The 24,121-nt window shown below is 29.5% G+C and overlaps 1 protein-coding gene across 1 annotated transcript; it reads right to left on the reverse strand.

Moving 5' to 3' along the window:
* Positions 1–13,096: 13,096 nt before the first annotated feature.
* LOC125065388 (ommochrome-binding protein-like) lies at positions 13,097–15,238 on the reverse strand. The gene is made up of 2 exons (XM_047672957.1): positions 15,157–15,238; positions 13,097–14,973 (listed from the first exon to the last, which is right to left on the reverse strand). Exon 2 carries the CDS (start codon positions 14,971–14,973, stop codon positions 14,122–14,124), a length of 852 nt encoding a protein of 283 aa, XP_047528913.1. The 5' UTR covers positions 15,157–15,238; the 3' UTR covers positions 13,097–14,121.
* Between the last annotated feature and the right edge of the window lie 8,883 nt (positions 15,239–24,121).

Consider the following 24,121-nt stretch of genomic DNA (forward strand, 5'->3'; position numbering starts at 1 on the left):
TAGATATTATGTTACAGGAGACCAATTAAACGATTTTGCAACACATCATTCGTGGAACAATAATACGCAGATATTTTAATATTAATAAACATTACATACAATAATAAAAAAAAAATCTATTAAAAAAAAGCCATTACTGATACATATAACTCACAACATAATATACATGATGAAGAAGCATGGAGTTAGTGTTTATCAATTTCCTAACAGAATATAAATTTAATTGTAATATAATAAGTAGGTACAATATAGTCCTAAGTATAATAAATAAGTAATAACAAAAGTCTAATAAAACACTTACCGCAGACTAAGAACGAATATAATTCTGAGATGCTGTATTAAGTAAACATAATCATCAAGAGCAAGCGGTTTTACAACCGTTGTTCTTATAGATATTTCATAAAGTTTTCTTATAAAAAAGCGTAATAACTTTGAATAGACTTTAAGCAAAAACATTTTTAACATGTTTATCAAAGGCACCACACTTAAAACCTTTTAAAATGCCCTAACCCTTATAAAGGATTGTTTATAATTCAATCTTGCTAGTTGGGAATGTAATTTTAATTCGTAGAAACAAGTAACTACAGAGTTTCATGCTGGATCTTCTCGATAGAATCTAAATTCTGAACCAGTGGTAACTTTACAATCAATTTCAATTAAATCCTATCCTGTGGCAGGACGATGCAAAAGTAATTCCAAATAGTCTTTGAATTTAAATTAGATTAAATTATGTTTTAACATATTCTTGTTTAAAATAAATCTCAAAAAAAGAAATTAAATATTTTGTTTCACTTAAAGTAAGAATATTTCGTGTAGTCCAAGATTCAGGGTTAAAAATTTGAATCATAAAACGTAGTAAAAACTTTCTGAGTGAAATGAAATATTAATGAATCATAACTCTTTAAACCCACAGCCTTTAGGGACAATGTCGTTACGGTTAAAAGGGTTATGTGGCCTTGTATTTACATAATAAAGAACTTATTTAAACTTATGTCAACTTTTGAAATACCTTAAAACATTTTGTTACATACCTCTACATTAAATGTAATGAATATTTAATTTTTTATAATATTTAATTATTTATTTTTTATATTTTTTTTCTATTTCATCTTCAATAATTCTATTTCTTTTAAAAATCTAAATAAATAAGTTTGTAACCAAAGTGTCAAGGATAGTATTTTTATGAAAATTGTTGAAGTATTTATTCAAAGGGAATACTTGTGCCTTATAATTGGCGTATATTTAATTAATTAAATATTATATATTAATTCCTTTATTTAAATATGTGTATAATTCGTATTAAATTTAGTTAGTAGTAATAGTAGTTTAGTCTTTGTAGTGATACTGGCCACGATCCCTAAACCTGTTTAAGTTTCAAGAACTTTCGTATTCATTCTTTTTAATTTTTCTGACATCACTATAGCATCGAAATCAAACTTCAAATTCGATATAATAAAAATATAGGTAAGTAAGTTACCGTGATAATTGAGTTTTTAATTCGAGATTGATTACTTTTTCAGTGATCGAATAGTTATATCTTTTAATTTCTACCGACCTTTAAAAATTGTAACTAAGATGTAATTTGTAATTTTCTTTTTTTTTGGCTTAAATGCCTTAGTTTACAATTCAAAAAGTCCAAGTCATTTATTTTATGGTTTACAGTGATTATTGACTCATCGGAATGATTCTCTAGAGTTGAAATCGTCAGTCATAATGTGTACTAGAAATTTAATGCAGCAATTAAGTGTGGACGGCTGCAGTTTCCTGGTTGAGTGTGTCCACATTCCTGCTGGTGCTCCTACAATAATCGCATGCCTCTTCTCTTAAATATCAGCATTATCCAAATATAACTGGAATTTTGGCGATGAACCCTCATTTATTTTTATTGTACAAACTTAGTTTACACCGGTCGGGCAAGCGGTATTCTAAATTATTAAATACAAATGCAATTTTTACCGTTACGTTTCGCCTAAATATTAATTTAAATAAAATAGTTTAAAAAACACGCTTTTAGCACGCTGTGTGACGTCATTCTAAATCCAATATATCGGACCATAAAGATGGCGGAATAGTTATTTTTAATCATCAGTGTCAAATGAAAAGGCTTGTTGAGTAACTCAAAAATAATGTGATGACATTCTACTTCCAATATGGCGTACTTTTGAAGCTTTTAAGTATTACGAAATTGATCGACAAATGACCTTGCAACGATGTGTTTAATGAGATGAAAGGACTCAGAAACCTAGCCAGCGACAACTAAAAAGTAAAAAGATATTCATTCGTGTAAATAAAATAGTAAGCGGTTTACCTGTGTAAATAAACTAGTACCTATTTAATTGAGTAACTTAATCTGCCAAGTTTTTTTTTTTTAATTTCAGTTTAATTAAATACTTAAAGATACTTACAAAAAACTAACGAAAAGCTATGATGATCATATAAATTGTGTTTAATGAGGTTATAAGTTGATAATTAAAATTTTAAAGGAAAAGTTTTTTTTTTAATAAAACAAGTGTTATTCATTTAATTTCTTCATATACTCTGAACTTGATTTATCTTACGAAAACACTAATAAAATAAAATGAGAATTGATTGCATGATGCTTACCGAAGAGATGTGATGACTAAATGGTTAAAACAAGCGACCAGATTGCGGGTTTAAAAATCGACAAACCCACTTAATTTCCAAATGCTTAATTTGTGCTTAGATAATTTCTCATCGAAACTTGTATTTCTCGGATTAAATTACTAAATACGCTACATATATCCAGTAACCCGTATCGGACAGCACCGTAAAATTAGCACTAAATAAATTCTTACTTAGAGAACTTAGCCCAGCAGTAGAGTATGTACAAGATTTTAATTGTATGTTAGAGACTAGCCCTAGCCTCCAATACGGTGCTATCATAGGATATCATAATGAATTATATCATTAATAATATCACATTATTATTATTATTACATATTATAAATATCTACAATTATTATTTTAATTAATTGATTAATAATTTGTACAACTTTAGTTAATATTATTTTATATGGAATAACATTTAATACTGGCATGTAACACTATTTCTTATTTTAAAAGTGATTGAGCTGTCATAAGGAAAACAATTGGATGATTGTGATCATTGTAAAAATATAGAGAGAGATTGAAACATCATTGTAAAACATAATTTTATTTTGCCATCCCGAACTACTATATATATAATAATATAATAACTTCGCCAATTTATCAGGTTCATGAATCAGTTACATACAGCTCCGGTTAATCATATTATGCATTTAATATAGATGTTGTATTCTCCTCATAACGCCAGTGCATTATTGATGGCAGCATACTGATTTATAGCATAATGGCGTCCCGTTAAAATGAAATATAGCGTCCATTTTTTAAATAAAACGATCGTTCTCATACCCTTGAAATATTTTATGTGCGCATCCATAAAAAAAGCTGTGACTCGAATCTAAATAATTAGTTCAAAGGTTTAAAGACAACTGTTATAAGCATCGTGGATAAACGAAAGTTACTATGAGAACATTTTTAATACAAATGTCAAAATCAATTAGTTACTTAAATTATTCACTGAATTAGATCTAAACTGAAGTAAATAACTTTAATTTCAGGTGAAGTAAAATTTAATTGATGGCATTTAATGGATGGTAGGGTTTTGTGCAGGCCCTCGCGCAAAGTACCACCCTCTCATAAGATATTCTACCGCAAAACAGTAATACACTAAATATTGTGTTCTGGTTTGAAGGGTGTGTGAGCCAGTGTAACTACAGGCACAAGGGATATATTTTATATCCTTATCCTTATCCTATTAATAAGTTTTTATATATATTTTATAGGCACATTGGCCATGTATGGAATGGTTAATGTGTCTTACAACGCCAACGTCTATGGGCGGTGGTGACCACTTACCATTAGGTGACCTATGTATCCACCCATTAATTTACATTAAAAAAAATAAGAACAGTCAGAACGATAACCACGAATGCAATTTAATTAAATTGTCATCACCTAGGTATTTTAAAAAATAACACAACGACTCCGTCCAATAAAGGTCATTGTATTTCTATATAATTCAATGTTTCAAACGTTTAGAATCAAATGTCCAAACTGCGTACTGCAGATAATTTATCGAACTGGCTTTTCATTTCCGGTTCCACGACACATGGAAATTGGTCGTCCATCCTGACGTACGAAATGAGAACTGACATTCTTTAACACAAAAAGCATATGAACTGAAAACAGACTGGTTCCATTCAGGCTAGAGCGACAGGAGATAGGTGTGCCACATAATTACGTCAGAAACATTGTAATAAACAATAATATCGTCTATGTTTTTTTTCTATATAGTTGACCAAGTATAGTGTTGATATTTTTATACCATTTAACAAGCGCACGTTAATATGCTGCGAAAAATTGTATTGAATATTGGTTTATATATCAAAATAAAAAAAGGTTCTAAATCAACTACGACATATTACAACTTTAAGGTGACAATCCACTCGTATTGAATAGCAGAACTTAAACTAGCTTAACTTATGTTGCACAGTGTTCGAAAGTATTTCGTTGAATTAAAATATTTATTTCACAAGCAATTAAAAATGTTAACAAAATTTGTTATTAAGAGAGATGGCAGGCTAAAAGTATGAATAAACTTTCATCATTAAGGGACTAAAGAGAGCTAAAATAGAGTATCACTCTGGAACTGTAGCCCGTCTGGGTCCGTCCTAATGAATCGTAATGGCGTCGAGTGCTCTCCCGCCAAATTCATGCTTTAGTGTTGCCGCGCTTATACACATTAGTCTATGTGTTTATTCGAATTGTACATTATATATTTTAAAGCTAATTTACATGTTTTTGACACAACAAAATCTGTTACACATTTAAATTTGTTAATTTTTTCATATAACATATTTATATAATTAACAAATTCAATGAAATTGTGAGTCATGTCTAGCCAATTTTAGATTAACATCACATTTATTTAAATTGGAAATAAAAAATTTTGAACGTTCTTTTTTATATTTCAAAGAACCACTTTATGTTTCAATTCAATCTTTAAAAAATATGTAGAGAATTTAAAACAAAACACGTTTTCAAACGAAGCGTATGATTTTCGTTCTTCGATCAATATATTATATGCACTCTAGAGATTCACCGTTTAAAATTCATGTCGACCTCAATGGCAGCTTTGCTTATCAAAAATTTGGTATTCGTACCTCGAAAGTAACTTTACCATTAGCTTCTGAATACAAAAGCATGAAAAATCTTTTGATATTTTTTACAAATATCGCCTTAAGAAATTGAGCAAGATTTCTAAAAATAATATGAAAATAAATATTTTAAAATCTTTTGATTCGAGACAACCATTTTTAATGAGATATCGCTTTGAAACTTCATACCAAAAACTCTTTAAATATTATAAATAAAAATATTTGGACAGTTACCTAAATTATTTACTTAAATTTATAATGAGCAGTAACAAAAAAAAATTACGAGTACAAAATATAACCCTTTTAAATATATAGTAGCCCGTTGGGCCCGTACTAAGTACATGTACTAAGTAAAATGCCACACAAATAATGATATTCGTGTAATTTGCATGAAAGCCCCACCACTTGCGAGTCCAGACACGAACAGCACATTGCACGAATATTTTAAATAAACCTTAATACTATTCTCATATTATGAAGGTAAGTTTTGTTTCAGACGAAAATCAAATTATTTGAGATAAAATCTATTCACAAATATAAAATTTAAAAAAAATGAATCAAAAGTATCGAGTAAATAATCGATTTATTTATCATGCAGCAATAACGTTCTTCAAAATAAATGGTATATTCATTTTAAACATTATCCGTCGATAACAATAATTGGAGTATCAATTCAAATTTACAATAGTACTTTGTGTGTATGGTTTGTTATGAACAACAACTGTAAATTATTTTATGATGATATTCGTTTTGTAACTCTTTTCTTTATTAAAATCTAAAGAGAGTCTAAATAATACGGTACCCGAAACAAAGTCAGGGCTTGCAGCTTGTTTCATATATATATAATATAGTCATAATATTTTTGACGACCTCCGTGTTCGAGTTGTGTGTATACCGGTTTTCATGGGTACGCCACTCCGAGGTCCCGGGTTCGATCCCGGCCGAGTCGATGTAGAAAAAGTTCATTACTTTTCTATGTTGTCTTGGGTCTAGGTGTATGTATCGTCGTTACTTCTGATTTTCCATAACACAAGGACTTTAGCTACTTACATTGGGATCAGAGTAATGTATGTGATGTTGTCCAATATTTATTATTTATTTATTATTTAATATTTCACGATAATGGAGTCCAATCTTACAAACTAGCCAACTGTGCAGGAGATATTTAAGTGTACAAATATGAGAACAACTAAGGTGCACTCTCTTTTTCTCAATCACGCAGAGTGCATGAATGAAGTCAAGCTCATTTTTTGCAATTGAATTTATAAATCATTTCATTTCATAAGTCGAAAATCCAACCCGACCGAAGTGAGATCGGACACGAAAGTGTAACACTGTCAACTTGTAAACTGCGTATCGCTAATGATTAATATTTTTCCAATCTTATAACCTAGTCACTAGACTAGCAGAGCGTAGCGACTACTATTAAATAGTTTTAATTTAATAAAGTTTCCATAAAAGTTATTAAGTAAAACTATTCAATGCTTTTTCTAATGCATGCACAGGAGCAACACGTAGAAAAGTAATAATTTTATGCCTCGAATTTGTTCAGAAAGATTGATTGCTGCTAATAATAAGAACCGTTTCGGTTTTTCGCCGACTCATCAAGTGCTCGTCAATTACAGGTCCTTTGTCCCCTGTTTTATGTCATATACCAATCAATTCATATATATGTATATCATATTTTTGGTGATTCATATACACCTTTGTTTGATTTGTCGATATGCATTAAATAGTCATACTGTAAATAATAATAATGAATTATTATTAAAAATATAACACGTGTTACACTGTTTGAAAGTTGTTTTTTACGATTAATAATATTAGGTGCGTTCGAAAGAGGCTGAGCTCCGTAAATTTAAACTTTGGCAATTTAACTTTTCGTGGTTTCTCGATGACTTCTTTCTGTTGAGTTAAAGTGGTGACTTAAGAATTTTTGATAATAATTTATTTTTGACGTAAAGATGAGCTATCAGAGCCATTTTCCAAAGTATTTTTGTATGGAGTTCTTACTACTTGCTAAATTTATATGAAAAATATAATTTAAATATAGATATTACATGGTCTTCAACTGAATGATTTTCAACTACTTTTTATATGAACCTCGGGACACAATCAATATTGCAATTCAATATATCTGGTTAAGCTCTTCTGAAAACCATGTTTACCTGTTCGAAGGGGGCCCGGTGTCATTTTTTTCTTAAGACATGTGGGTAGTTCTTGTACAATGAGTGGTTTTAATTAACTTCAAGACAATCTTGGTTCACTTTTAGCAGGTTGATAATAATGAGACAGTTCCATGCGTCTGTGGCACACCGGAGTCAGGGAACGGATGTGTACAGTACTCAACCGACCGATAACACTACGACTCTGTCCAAGCACACCACCCGACAGCACGTGATGCGTAACGTAGTAGCCGTAACGTGGATGCGACATGTACACATCGATGAATCGATAATAGAGCAGCGTGATAATATTAGGCTTAGGTGATAATTTAGGCTCGTGCTAAACAAGAGGAGACTTTCAACTATCACATATTATTTATCTACATTGCTTATATTTGTCATAAATCACGTCACGTTTAATGTACAATTTTTCCATATTATGAATTAATAAAATAATAATAATTTGTCTTTAATATTAGACACTCATGTCGTCGGGTACGGCAAAAATGCCATGAAATAGATAGAGTGGAAACTGGAGTTAGACAAGATCTCCCCAAGAGTTGTGGTATAGGCGATGTTCAGCTGAGAATCGGCGCTGTGAGGTTTCTTTTTGTATGAACGCCGTGGTATACCAAGATATAGACAAAGCAGAATCAGCAAAACGTTGATCCGCTAATAATATTCTGATCTACTTCTTCATTTTAGACAGCTCACCTGTCATATAGGATATCTATATATTTTTTTTTTAAATCTTATCAACAGTCTGTCAACAATTGTTCTCATTAAAATTTCATGAATATGATTTCGTTTTTCGTACACTCTTAGAAAAAAAAAAACTTTGAATTCACATTTACGCTTTATTAGAGCTACGAACACTTCCGTGTATGAACTCCAGAACACACGTTCGGATATAACGATTTTATTTCCAATATCAATGTAAAATGAAGTTGAATCCTGCTTTTGAATACACTTATTCAAAAGTAGAATGTTATTACGTACATATTGGTTTTTATATAGTAGTTTGCGTAGTATCTAACAAATGTTTGATAAATATTATTTATTTATAATTTTGCTTAAATTTGTACATATTTATCTGTAGTTCCGTAACTAAACATAGAATGTGTTTTATTTTTAAGCGAATGGTTACGACGAAAGCTGGTTTTAAATTGCTCAAGACAAAACAGAAGATATAACGTAAAACGCAGTCGGTGTTTTTATTGCTAAGACAAATAGTCGTTTGTACGACTCAAGTCGTACTTTTCAGGCCATCCATTGTCTAGTAATTTATACAGATTATCTTTTATTGTCTCTTATTTCTTAGATAATTAAAACTGCTATAGCAAAACGAGTTAATATTTTAAGTATGTCTGTGTTTGTTTTTTTTTTCTATTAAATATAAATAATATGACAAAGATCACTGCAATATAGAAATTTTTAATTTATTTATTATTTTCGATTTTGAAGAATAAGTAATATTGATTAAGTACACGTAAATACGTTTTATATTATGTATTATGTTATAATATGTCTCAGCAAAATTTTATAATCAGATTGAAAGAATACTTTAAATTAATATAATAATAAAATCATATATAAATCTAAAAACACTTTTAATTAATCAAAAGACCGTCTTGGGAATAATATCCGAAGACCTGTTTGTAAGTGTCATCAAATGCAATATCTCTAATTACAAACGGTAACTTAGACATGAGCTTTCTATGGAGCTTCGAGTTTTGGAGTCAAAAGCACGTAATATTGCGTTCATCAATGACTGCGGCAAGTCTGGGCGGGGAGGAGTCACAGTGAATAATGACCACGAATTGTATTCCACAGTAATGAAAATGAAATGTTCTGCTCGTTAACCTTTGTTTAACCTTTTGAGATAAAATAATATATTTAAATATATATATATATATATTAAATCTACTAAAATATATATAAGGACATATATATTTTCATGATCATAGTATTATATAACAATATAATTTATTATAAATGTAATACAACGTACAACACACGTGATCACGTCGTGACATCATCTACATTCCGAAACGGTGGTTGTGGTGACGGTTGAAAAGTGTAAAAGCCTTCTTGTAAAAAGTATATTTTGATTTAGTTGAGTAGGTGATACCTAACTGGACACGCTTGCACAAAACACTATCACTATAGAAATATGCACACTAAAATATACAGATTACAAATTAAACATAAGATACACCAAAAGCACCGAAGACATATCTGTGGTGAAACAAATTTAACAATAAAATAAAGACTATCACTAATATATTTTGTCAATATAATTCAGTGCATGTTCGGCTAGTATCTCTACTAAGTTTGATCTTGTTCAACAAATTAGAATTACCTATTTATAAATTAGTTGTCGCCAACGGCTGCGCTCGCTTTTTAGGGATTAGTCATCGAGTGTTAGACATAAAAAGTAACCTTTGTCCTTCCTTGGAGTTCAAGCTTGCTTCAAACCATTTTAATTATTTTTTTTAATACATATAAGATAAACAGACATACCGACAAAATTATTTTCGCATTAACAATATTAGTGTAATTTAACAATACATTTTTTAAACTTAACTTAACCGTGATTTTACCTTCTTACAAAGAGTAATTTTATTTATATTTGAAGTTTATATGAACTTAATAAAATTAATGAAGATTTCACCTTCCGGGGGTTAAAAGTACTTCATACAGTAAAGTGACCATTTGTCTGGAGAGTTGCTCCTAACTGAAAACAATACAAAAAATATGACTACAACACTTAAAAAAATTTAAAAGTAACCTATTGACTTGAATAAACTTTTCGATCGGTTTTTATTTCTCTTATAAATTATAATTGTATAATCACATTGTTATTAAGTAACAAAATGTAATGTGTTATATTAAAATTTAACCGTTATATTATTTGAACGATTTGTGTTGAAAAAAAAAACATTTATCAACGAATTATATTTTCGCTCAATCGTTTACCAATATTAAACGGTTTATTTACAGAGCTGTAATTTTTAACCAGGTCGACAAAAGGTTGCTATAACGGAATTGAATTCAAGAAGTGAGATAGAATATAGTAAATTCAGTACGTGAGTTGGAACTAAATTTCTCATAGTAAAACCCGTTTTATAGATGCAAGGAATTGACTATTACTAGCTATTTACTGACTTTCTGCATTGTGTTATACTCTGAAAGGATCTTGTTCTATTTAACGTGTAACACTATACACATTAACTTTATTCGCATATAACGTTGTAAAAACTAAGGTTCATACGTTATAACCTTTATCAAATATACATTACATATATTAAAATATTCTTATAAAAAAACACGGATTCTACGAACAAATAAAAGTTGTTAAATCTAAATAAATAATTTAACAAAATGTTCCAAATGGGAAATAGTACAAAGTTGATCTCAGGTCAATCGTAGGTACAAAGTGTATCGTTGATCTCTATAATGTAGGTCGTCATAAAAAGTGCTCACTGCTTATTCACTGGAGCTATAAAAGGTCAATTTCAGATAAACTTGAAATAATTACGATGCTTTATTATAAAATAAAGCTATGTTCATATTCAAGGAAAACTGACAACGCTTTACTTTATAGTTTTTTATTATATAGATAGGTTGTCGAATGTTTCCACCTGATGATAAATGGTTACGACGCCACGGCGCTGTGAGAAATTTATCATTCCTTACAAACAGAACCATACTAAGTCTTGTTGTTTGGTGGTAGAATATATGATGAGTGGTAGAGTTGGTACCTAACCAGGCGGCAAATATACAACTAATTACACTATTTAGTTATTTTAAATTATTGATTTCGTTGCCGTCGTGCGTCATGTTATTACAAGATTTTTGAAAATATCGATACAGCTTTTCCGGATATCCATTTTTCTATTTGATGATATTATTTGTTTTGGCAACTGATTTTTATCATAATAGCTACTGGCTATGCATCAAGATGGTGGAGACTTTACTCGAGTACATAGACCAAGAAATTAAACTTTCCAGTGATAACGAAAACATATTTGTTTTTCACGTCAAGAATCTAACGATTTCGGGAGTACGGGGGGTGCTTGTTTATTTCAAAACAAATAAAATGATGAGAATAATTTTAAAGTTCGAAGAACTAACTATTAATTATGAGTACAATTACGAATATATGGATTCTAGCGAAATTAATCAAGTGATTTAATTATAATTCTCATTTACAGCTATAAAATTTGCGCATAAATCAGCGCTTGTATTAAATCGACATGAAAATTATTCGTATGATTACAAATTATTCGCTGTCATTTGATGCTGGCGGTATTGTGAGAGTTGTTCTTAATACATATGATTACTCGTAATACAAAAAAATAAAACAAAACGCTTTATAGAATAATACAAACTATTACAATTTAACTATATTTTTATATTTAATAAAAACGTGAGTAGTGTGAACATACATCATGTGTTTTAAAGAACAGATCTATTTTACTCACGAAGGGGCGCCCCTCCACATTTATTTAATATCGACGTGCGTTTGCATGAGTGAGTGACAAGATGTCTTAGTGTGCGTGAGAAGATTTAGTGAAGCAGCATCAAATACAAATTAGACTATATTTGTTAAGTTTATTTTATTAAAACGCCGATAAGATTTGTTGTGGAAGTGTAGTGTACCTTTGTAAGTGTATATATCTATAATACTTGAAGCTAGTAATTTGTTTAAAACTTATTGATAGGCCATAATTATTATGTGAACTAAACTAATTTTACAGATGACTCGCTAAACTAAAAAGAAAGAGATAGCAATAGTATTATTCCTATCAAATTAATTTTGTTCAGAGATTGCCTATAACAGAATCGGCAATACTACAACTTTAATTAAACTAGTGCTGGGACTGGTTAGAATAGTCCAAGTATAAACCTCAATAGGTATAAGTAACATATATTAGTATACTATATGTATAATTATAAAAGTGATATTATTGTTAATCAATATAATATGTCAGAAAAATCTTTTTTCTTTCTTCTCTATCACATCTTTTCTTGCTCTGTCTCTTTATTTGGGTGATGACGAAATGTGTCATAAATTATTGAATTATAATTGGTCTAGCGATCCGCCCCGGCTTCGCACGGGTGCAATGTTATACTCAATATACTTCAGAATTTCTTTATATACAACGTTTATAGCTATTTTGTCATAAGAGATATATATTATATAATATCTTTGAGAATATTCAATTAAATTACATACTGTAAAGGGCCATATTGATCTATATTAAATTCACAATGTATTTAAAATACTTACTTCGATAAGGACTAATGTTTAAAATCGTTTAAAAAGGATAAAAAATAGTTATTGTGGGTTATTCCTATAACCATATACCATCTCGAACTTTTTTGTAGACCTTTTTAATGTGTACAATACTGATTATTATGATCTATCTCGTAGGGTTCAGCCAGAGTTTGCGATGTAAGCGCAAAAAAATTTTTTACGAAATCACATTAGAAATCTCTAAAATTTTTAGTGTTTCTCTACTATATTATGCATATAAACCCTCCTCTTGAATCACTGTATTTATTAAAAAAAGAACTGCATCAGAATCCGTTGCGTATTTTTAAGGACCTAAGCAAACATAAGGACGGAAAGACGACGCAGCGACTTTGTTTTATACTATGTAGTAATGTAAAAGAGAGTAAATAAAAAAAAAATACAGGTAATTCTTTCCAACAGATGTATTGTATTTCAATTAGACCAGTTGTAATAAATATAATATAATAATGGAGTGTAGCTTAAGTTAACTTCATTTATAAAAGGTGAAGTTTTAACGCTCATAAACTTACAGCTCGAGTTCTATAGTATAATGTCACTACGTGATTATAAGGAATATAAGCTCTCAACAGAAGCATCGCGATTCCCCTTAGGAATTTCTTTGTTTAGTAATATCCAGTAAACCAGCTTTGCAAGCTAATAACAAAATGAGATAAAAAATAAAAGCAATATTTTGCTAACATTTCAATGTATTCTTTATCTATAATACGTCATGTAGATACAACACAACATCTTTATTATAAATAATGCGAATATAATTATTAAAGTTTTATAAGTATTAAATAATATTATTGTGAGATTATGTTTATTAACAATCTACTTTAAAAGATGCATAGAATAGTTCATATCAATTTAATGTAATTTCAATTTTAAATAATTTATGTAAAAATATTAGAGCTATTTATAATTAAAGGATCTGCTTGAGATTAATAGACTTTTAAATCAACACCGTTTGAGCGATTATATCGTGTAAGTTGGTACTTATATACATTTTTTAATTGATTTTATTTTTTTGTACAATCACTATTGTTCACTCACTCACGCCACTAGATGGCGCTATAACACATAATCTCTTATACTATTTATATATATTATTTAGTTACAACAAATAAAATTACTTGCTAACATTTTAATTTACCAGCAACGTAAATAGCATAATTGTATAAAGAGAAATAAAACGATAAAACTGAACAAAGCATTGGAGAATAGTCCGAAAGTCTTAAGAAAATAAATATTTCGTAAATTAATCGTTGCTAAAGTATTTTATTTCATAAAACCCTATTTAAAAGTTTTTAAATAATATAATATTAATATCAGATGAAACAAATGACTTGAGTATACAGTAATGTCGTAAACCATGATGCAGATACCTTAATACATAAATGCACGCTGTCAATTCCATTAAATATGTAATTTAAAACGCTTCTCCGGATTTTTCATTGACAAAGCAGTGCGTTTTGGTTGGTTTCAGTCTCACGATACTGTCTTGCGACGCGTATATTATATTTCCGTCGCTTTCCACGGCCACTCCGTAAATATTTGTTATTGTAGCTAGTTTTTCTATCCTTTTACTTTTATCATCGATAGAGTATATACCATCGGGCGTAGAGAAGAATAAATTACCCGAAATGTCACTTGTTATACCGTTTAGATTGTAATCGCCCAAGTAAGATACATAATTCTTCGCCTTCTTATGGACAAAGAGGCCCGATGAATTAGAATAATATATATTGTCATTGTTGTCAATAGCAACTAGCATAGCTTTTGTTTCAAGTAGTTCGGGAACCCTTTCGGACTCGCCATCTTTGTATACATAAACATTTTCTTGTGGATAATTTGTATAATATAAATCATTTTTAAAGAACATTTGCCATATATTATGAGTAGTTCCATCAATATGTTGCGCTCTCTTGCTTTCAAAATCAAATTTATATATTCCATCGTTTCCTCCTATGTACACCGTGTTACTCCGACCATCAACTCCATTAGCAAAGCCGCCATTAATACCATTAATTATTTGGAATTCATTGGTTTTTAAATTAATATATGCTGAAATGAACTTTGAAACATTATCGTAACTGGAATAGCTAAAAAATAGCATATTTGTGTCATAATCGATGGCTAATTGATAGGGACTGTCTATGTTTTCTTTTAATACTTCTTTGATATGGTTAATATTATGAACAATAATTCCATCACAGTTTTCGTCAATAATTCTTGCCGTAGCAGAATAAGCAAGAACAACCAATAACACCAGTAACTTCATCTGAAAAAAATAATTAAATATAGTTGGATACTTCAAGAATTGTTATTGTATTAAAAACATTTTATTGCACATTTTGTAAAAATAAATAACTCATTTTTAACCGAATCGTTATCACATATGACAGAAAATTCATATTTAGAAATAACACTTAGTATATTATTGAATATATTTATTTTTACTTACGATTTATAATTGATTGCGGATCGACGAGCAAAATGAAACTTACTGATAATTATTAATGTTTGTATATAAACGTTGTTTATATTTCAAAGGTTATGTGATGTTATCAGCTTGACTTATTCTTGTTAGGTATCCAACATGCTATTGCCTTTTTTATCTTTATTTATATTGTGTTTTTAACTAATAAACTCGCCCTGACTTCAGAAAAACTGTAAACTATAATGGTTTTACAATATATAAATATATTCTTTAAACGATATATGACTATTTACTTTACAACAAATATCTCAGGGAGATAAAATCTAAATTAATTAAAATATTCTTCATTCAATTTGGCTCTGATATATTTAATTTTGTTAGATGATTTAATTGAACATATAGCTGATAATCTTCAGACCGATTTCAAGGCAGCCATTGTCAATGGCGTCAATCCGTGAGAGGCACATAATGGTACAAAAGTATGTGCGAAAACACAAGTACGCTCTCCATTCCATCGCTCACAAAATCCGGTGAGACGACATTTGACACGACCGGAAAGAGATCTGGCTCAGAACCAATCGCTTTACGTGATTTTCGAGACACTGAAATATAGGCATACCCAACTTCTAAACCTGCAAATGCTATCGAAAAGAAAAAAAAATGTAATGTATTTTCCACCGAAAGGACGTGAAGGAAGATTTCAAATCTTAGTAATATTCTCTAAAGAAATATTATATACACATACGGATTTTTAAAAGTAAGTACCTTGTCCATCGTATTGTACATATACATATATGTGAGATGTCTAAGAAGCACCGTTACGACATCATTTGTCACGCATCGCCTAGTAAAGCCGAATTTGTCACTATAATAAAAAGCAAATATAGCGTGTAAAGTACCAGAAGTTTATTAAAAATATTTTACCCCAGAGATGTAAGTCTCGAAATAGGTTTAATGGGATAGATTTTGTTTCAGTTTCAAAAAGCGGTAAAACTGTACATAAATGTAACTCTTAGAACCATGGCATACGCAAAAAAGTGGACCAGATCCACATGTTTCTGCAACTGTCATGTTGCGGCTGCTATTATTATTATTGGTTTCTGTAAAAATGTAAGCAGCAATGTGTGTGTGTGGGTCTCTCTTTGAAAGGACTAGGCCCTTTTCGATCCGGCTCTCGAAGCGTGTACGCCCAGGCACTTTCTCAAAGATAACGTTACCCACGAGGTCATTCGTTCATTTGTTTTGACCTGTAAGGTCAGGTTAATTAATTATAGGTCCAGAGAACAATAATGACATCTGGGTCGATGTTTTTGACAAGTAGTAGTACAGTAGAAACAATGGATGTAATAAAAGTAAAGGTCGTCAATGAGGAAAAACTGTTAAATTAACACGATTAAGAAAATCCGGCGCAAAAGAAAACACTAGAGATGTATCTTAACAAGAATACACACATAGAAAAATTTATTATTTGATTGTCATTGTCGATTATTATCAATATGACAAAACTATTAGCCGGTCAGTGCTTTTAACGCGCAACTGCGAAAAGATGGTTTATCGTAACAAAATAATATCGATATAATACATGAGTCAGAACAGATAATAGATCCTTTTATTAAATCTTTTCACGCGAAAACTGTACATAATAACAAAATATCCGATAAACATGTTATTTTGTACTTGCAGTTGCTAATAAGAATAAAATGAATTGGAGAAAATCCTATGATATTCAGATATCACAAGATTTTCTCCCAATTATCAGTAGATTGATGAGCTATGGCTTATATGTAAAATAGACAAACATATACTACATATAAATACAATAACATATCAACATTTGTGAGAATCATCCTATAGTATTTTAAAGTATGTATCATTTGAAGAAAATCCCTATTCTAAAAGCCTAACATTTTAATGTAAATTAAGTTAGAGATTTCCCACCCTAAGTAAAGGAGTGAAAACCTAAATAAGATAACTGCTTATAACTCGATAGTATTATGTCAACAATATCGACAAGATGAATATTCTCATTCCTGGTACTTCCGGTTATTTTGTTATATAATAATATTAATAAAATACATACATACATACATATAAGTCACAGTTGGTTAAAGGCTTTGTTCAAAAATGTCTCTCTCGTCTTCAAGTATCAGCAAAAGTACATTTATTTTACATTTTTATATTGAAACACTAGTATCCGTCACTTTCATACATTTACACCGCAATTCGCTATTCATAGCCTTTTGATCCGAAAGTAACAAGCTTGTGAATAACGCCTCGCAGACAATTCTTCTATACGTAAGCAAAACGAATTCATTCCTGAATGTAAAAGAAGAAATAAGTAGTATAAGAACTTAAATTTAGACAGAATTTATTATATACAAAACCCATTTAAGGGCTATAGTTACAAAAAGATCAAACAAAATTCTCAACCCAATTACATTATCACAAACCTTTGCTAATTACATTATAGCAACCACACGTAGATTATCACGTTATTATGTGGTCCCAAACAAGCCGCATGTATTCGGTTATCCCAAAAATAACAAATATATAGGGTTATTTACACCACAACTCATTTCAGGAACATGAACTACTTTTTAAATAGGGACTTGAATTGATATAAATATACACACAGTCGTACCCTCAAAAGATATTTGTATTTTTCATTTTAATTTATATATACATAGTAGGTACTTTAAATTATATCTTGAAAGTCACAAATTTTAATGATTTATTTTAATAATATAAGAAAAAGGTATTTTTAAATAATCTGTATTTTACTGATTTGTTTTAATTGAAGCAGTTTGTACGTATTGTTTTAAAGCAATTAATATTCCCATAGAATCACTCCGTTGAAATTTGTCACAGTATTAAAACGCGCAATCCTTTACTTTATATTTGCAGCAATTTAATTATAAATCTGTCGTAACCGAGTCTAGTCACTGCATCTTTTCCTGCTTGAAATAAGTAAACGGGAAGAACTTATCTCTCATTCGCTGTTGGTATCTGAGATCGAGAATTCTCTTCGTTTACTACATTTCAAAACGCTTTGAACAAGCAAATTTGAATCTCGATTTTTTTCTTTATTTTTATATTATCGTATATAATTTTAAAACCAATATTATTTAAAAAAAAAAAACATTTTACTTAAAAGAGTACGTATTTATTTCAACTGTTTATTATATGACTAACATCATTATTATATTTCACATAAAACAAATAAATATTAGTTATAAATTGAGCAGATTGGTCATATATAGAACTGGTATATTATTCACTTTTCTGGGTAGAAACAGTAATGATACAAATATTTTAAACATGAGCTCATAAATAATCAATTTTTATCTGAATATCATTCAAACTGAACGGAGATCGAAATAATGAAAATCCCAACAAAAATGACAAAGGATAGAGTTTTTTGCCCGCAAAATGAAAACAATGCAAAGAATACAGTCACACTTAATCATATTTAAAAGCTTCAGATATTATTTGCTTTTTATGTGGATAAAAAATAATAACAGTAGAATAGAGCCTACGGAATAGCAACCTGATTTCAGAAAATATCTTTTGTTCTTTATTATTTAAAGGAAAAATTATAGATAATGTTACGTTAAAACAAAATGAAAATACAGATCATCCTAGTATCGCACGATAATGATACCTCATATATTATTTCCTACGTGAATATTTGCTGCAAGAATGCCGAACGTTTTAATATTTCGACGTAAACAATAAAAATATATGATGAATACTGTGAAAGAATAAAAAAAAACATGGATTTTGAAAAAGAAACGGCGAAAAATTCTTCTTTTTTGTATTATTAAAACAAACAATTTTCTGTGGAACAATTCTGCAAGAACAAACTCGAAGTATTCTTACCGAATAGCTCGAAGAGCTCACAACTCTTGGTCTTATTCAGTTTCAATACGAAAACTTGATAGGTATTATTTAGTCAGACTACCTTGACGTAGTTTAAATGTTGCTAAGTTTGAATAGCCCAACCTTATACACACCAGCTAGTCTATGGACCATCGTTCCCACTCATACAACCGGATATTTAAATAGGCTAGCTATATACTAAAGCCGGCAAATTTCCGAACGTTAATTTTAAAAAATCCACTGTTTTTTTTATTGCGCTATGGAACTTTTTATTTTAATTTATATGATTCTAATAAATATTTTTATAACTTTAGTAATACTTTTTTATTACATTATATTTTTAGTTTTGTAGAAACCATAACATACATCACATTTGTAAATCTGCCTCTGACTTGCAAGACATATTATATGACGTGTTTTTAAAGGAAAAACATTAATATTAGTAATGGTTTGCGGTCGGCCATTACTATAATATAAAAATAAACCTATTAGAGTAATACCCGGGCTGAAAAATATGTTTATACATAAACTATAACGTTAAAATGAATATGCCACAAACATGAAAACGCAAACTTTATAGGTATTCATAAATTATTATTACATACCTACTACATATTAATATTAATTGTTATCCAAAAAATGACATACACCAATTGAATAATAGTTCAGTATAGTTAATCATTCATTTTTATGGCAGTTTAGGTATAGTCATTTTCACTTGGTCTACCATTAAACTAAATTCAACTTGTTTTTTAAATGAATCTCATTCGCCTGTATCAGAATATACATGTACAATTATGTGTCAAAAATGCATTAAATTACTGATTGACGAATGTCGAGTAGAAATTGACCAGTTTTATTTAATTTACATAAATTATCCACTAACCCGCATTGGAGCAGCGTGGTGGAATATGCTCCAAACCTTCTCAAAAGGAGAGGAGGCCTTAGCCCAGCAGTGGGAAATTTAAAGGCTGTTAATTTTGTAAACAAAAATTAATTTAGTTTCTTGATGGTACTTTTCGGTAGAATTCAGTATTGAAAGATAACGCTTGACCATTCAAAAGCACCTGCAAAATCCTATTTGGATAAAACATACTTTTTTCACAAATGTAGTTTGTATATTCTATATGATCTCGTAAACAATATTTATAAAACATCCTTTTATGTTTGTCTCCTTCCATCATACACGAGTTCTCGTAATAAAAAATAAACGTATGTTATATTTGAGTGGAATATGAACTTTGATCCAGATATTACAAAAGCTATCGCTGCATCGCAATAAATTCGATAGCAGGCGTAGAAATTCAATATCAAGATTTTATACGACGCGTCGAATACATTCATTGCTTTTACTCGGAATCGGTTAGGCTTAACTCGAAGAGGAATTATTAATAAATATTTAATAATTTATTTTACATATGAACGTGATAAAATGAATTTTGTAAATATTCGTAAACGTGGAACTATAAAGTCACTCAATAAGTATAGGCTGTACAAATTGTTTTAAATCATATAAAATAATTACTCAAACGTTATAACTAATTGTATTCAAATATTAGTCAACTAATTTTTGTCTAATAATTTTAACTATTAATGCGAAAAATCTCAAATTTCTAACGTAGGAATTAATTTTGAGATTTACACGTATATACAAATATATATACATATATATTACATGTATTTTTAATTTTTCATTGTTGAACGGAAGATGAGAATATTGTGATGGCCTAAAATATTTCTCATATAAAATAAATATTTTACTTCAAGTCTGTTAAGGTAATTTTACGCATACATCTGCTTCAATTTTACTGCTCAAAATGCCGTAGTTTCGTCACCAACTCATCATTCATTCGGTTGACAAGACAAATGGATTCTAACTTTGCTTGATGTAGATGCCTAAAGGAATATTCTAAAATCAGTGAAATGTATCAGATTTGAGCAACTTTTAGCAACTACTATTACAATTATTCCGAAAACTACTAGATATTTTCGTATTAAAAGAGCTTTTATAGATAGTTTTTTATAATAATAAAACCGAGACGGTAAAAATAATAAAATTTATAAATAGTGTTATAATAAATAGTGTTATTTAAATTCATTTTATAAGAATGTTTTAGTTGATTCTAGGGGAACGAACGCAACACCCCTTTACAAAATTGGTTGTTACGTGGTTATATTTAATTAAATATTAATTAATTAATAACGTAAATTGGCATCAACGTTATTAAATAACAGAAAGATAAAATCTCATATTTGCAGTTATTTTATTCATAAATAAATGTGATATCCTTCTTTATGCCATTTCCTCTTTCTTTGTAAAACTTGAAAATAAATGTATTTCATCATATATCGATTAAAATATATAAATAGTAAAAAAAAGACGCTCATAAAATGAAATTTATGTGTCGTCTGTATTCACATGTTATCTCTTCTTCTATAAATTCAAATAACTGATGTCAGAATAAGATAAAATAAGTAAAGTAAATATTGCTATGAACTATGCAAGCGATATTATAATATAAATAAATAATATATAATAATAATATATAATATATACAATAACAATATATAATATATATATATTTTTTAATATAAAGAAATCCTTTCGATTTTCTCATGACTGAGGGTCGTGACCTCTTCTCTCTAGCTAAGTTGCACCAGCTGTACCTATCTTGGCTACATGCAACCTATTGTAGACTGATAAAAGAACAGTTATATTGATGACGATTGATTGATGACGACCTCCGTGGTCGAGTAGTGTGTACCGGTTTTCATGGTTTTCGCTCCAAGGCCCGGGTTCGATTCCCAGCCGAGACGATGTAGAAAAAGTTCGTCAGTTTTCTATGTTGCCTTGGGTCTGGGTGTTTGTGGTACCGTCGTTACTTCTGATTTTCCATAACACAAGTCCTTTAGTTACTTACATTGGGATCAGAGTAATGTATGTGATGTTGTCCAATATTTATAAAAAAGTTATAGTAGATCAATATTCATTGAATTTGACATAATTACGTATTGTCAAACGGACACAACGTCCTACATTTTCATTATCACAAATAAAATAACATTCCATTCACATATCTGTCATTTCATTTTCCTAAATTACTTTACAAAAATCGTTTTATCCTTATTTGAACTTAGAGAAATATGTCAATATTAAAAATAAATATTCTTTTCGAAATAAGCTTTTGGCTTTTATCCAAATTGAATTGCGATAAAAATACTTCTTCGGTGCTATAGTCGTTTATCACATATTATTTGAACAAACCTTGGTATAATTTTACAAAAATACGTCTATTTCACTCGCTTGAAACTAATAAGATTAAGTTATAACTTCTATAATCGTTGTTTCAGAATCTGTAATGGAAACTTAATTAAACAACTTCGCGGCTTTTTTTAATCCAAAATACTCACAACATTAAAATAGGATTTAAAGATAAAATCTTGCTCGAATAAAATGTACTTTGAACCGTGATTTTTATATTTAAAAAGAACATGAAATCTATTTTTTTTCCAAATTCAATTTTCCATGCGGGAAAACATAATGACAAAGTAAGAAAATAAATTTACTGTATTTGTATTCTGTACCATAACAAAATATTGTCAAAAATGATACAATAAGTAAAAGGTGGTATTCGTATTCATTTTTATACTTTTACTTGCTGCTTATCCCGACTTCTAACGAATAAATATTAACTAAAAAGAGATTAATATATTAAAAACAAATAAATAATTTATTTCAAATAAAAAATATTCTGAAGATCTTGAAGGCTAAAAATAAAGGATTATTTGTTGTTTTTTTTTTATGTGAGAAGCCCATAAACAATATGTAGGTAATTAAAAAAATACAGTCGTAATACCGCATCTTTTTTTAATAAACAGCAATACTTAATACTGATGAGTAAGTCAGATATCACAGACTTACGGGATATAACATCATAGCCCCTCATAGCTATAGCTTTTGGTGCAATGACGCTCTAAATAATGGCTTATATTTCTTACAATACCAATGTCTCTAGGTGTTTACCATCTGCTGCTCCCTTCGTCCGTCTCCCTGAAACCAAAACAAAGAATCTATCAACAAGATTTCAGTCAGCACTTTTCATGTCGAAACTATTGTTGGAGATGTCATATTCGAATAAACAATGAGACGATTTAGGGCTCCGATCAGGTTTGAGATAGCTAACAACCCGGACGATACCTTCGTCAAACTAAGGACACCGCAATAATGGCATTGGAATTCGTGTCGACCCTAGCCATCCCCTTATCCCTTCGAAATGGTCACTTTGACTTAAGTACCTGTCATTCTTAACAACACCGAGAATGTTCTGCGTTTACGTCAAGCATATTAAATATTTGGACTTCTTTGCACTTGAAGTAAAAATAAATTATCTGCAACGTTAATTTATTATTTTACTCATTTGAATCAATTAATCCTATTTATTTGTTTCAAAATTGAATCATTTGCTATTATGACGAGTTTAATTTTTTTGTTTAAGTATAAAATTGGGATAAAAATTAACCTATATGCTATTCTAGACTATAATCTATCGCTGTGCTAAATTTCATTCAAGATCTAGTTAGCGGTTCTTATCCGATTGAGTATCAAACTATATATTTATATTTATGTATAACCATAGTTACATATATATAATATAGTCCTCTATTTTTGCCTGGTTACTTCTATATATTTGACAGTTTTGAAAGTTTATTTAGTTATATGTAGAGCGATTCCTCCTGATCTCCGCTAAAAATGTAGGTAAATCAAATACTACTAAAATAATTTTAATCACAAAAATCACTAATAGATGAGTTCCAATCATGGATAGAGAGGAAACATAGTAATATACAAGGAATAAAGTTAAATATTAAATGTTTCTAAGTAGTATTTAAATTAAAAAAAAGTTTAGTTTAGTAAATCAAATATTTGCTTTTTTCCTCTCTGCTAATTGAGGGCTTAGTAACCACATATAACGCACGGTTTGTATTTACTCCTTCCTCGGTGGCTTCTGCTAAAACAATTTTCACGGAAAATATTTTATTTAAAGGAATATGCAATGTGACATGTAATTTAACAAAAAAAAAATTTTCATAAAAATATATTTTTAATCTT

The sequence above is a fragment of the Vanessa atalanta genome, chromosome 7, assembly GCF_905147765.1.
Source record: "Vanessa atalanta chromosome 7, ilVanAtal1.2, whole genome shotgun sequence".
Lineage (NCBI taxonomy): Eukaryota > Metazoa > Arthropoda > Insecta > Lepidoptera > Nymphalidae > Vanessa > Vanessa atalanta.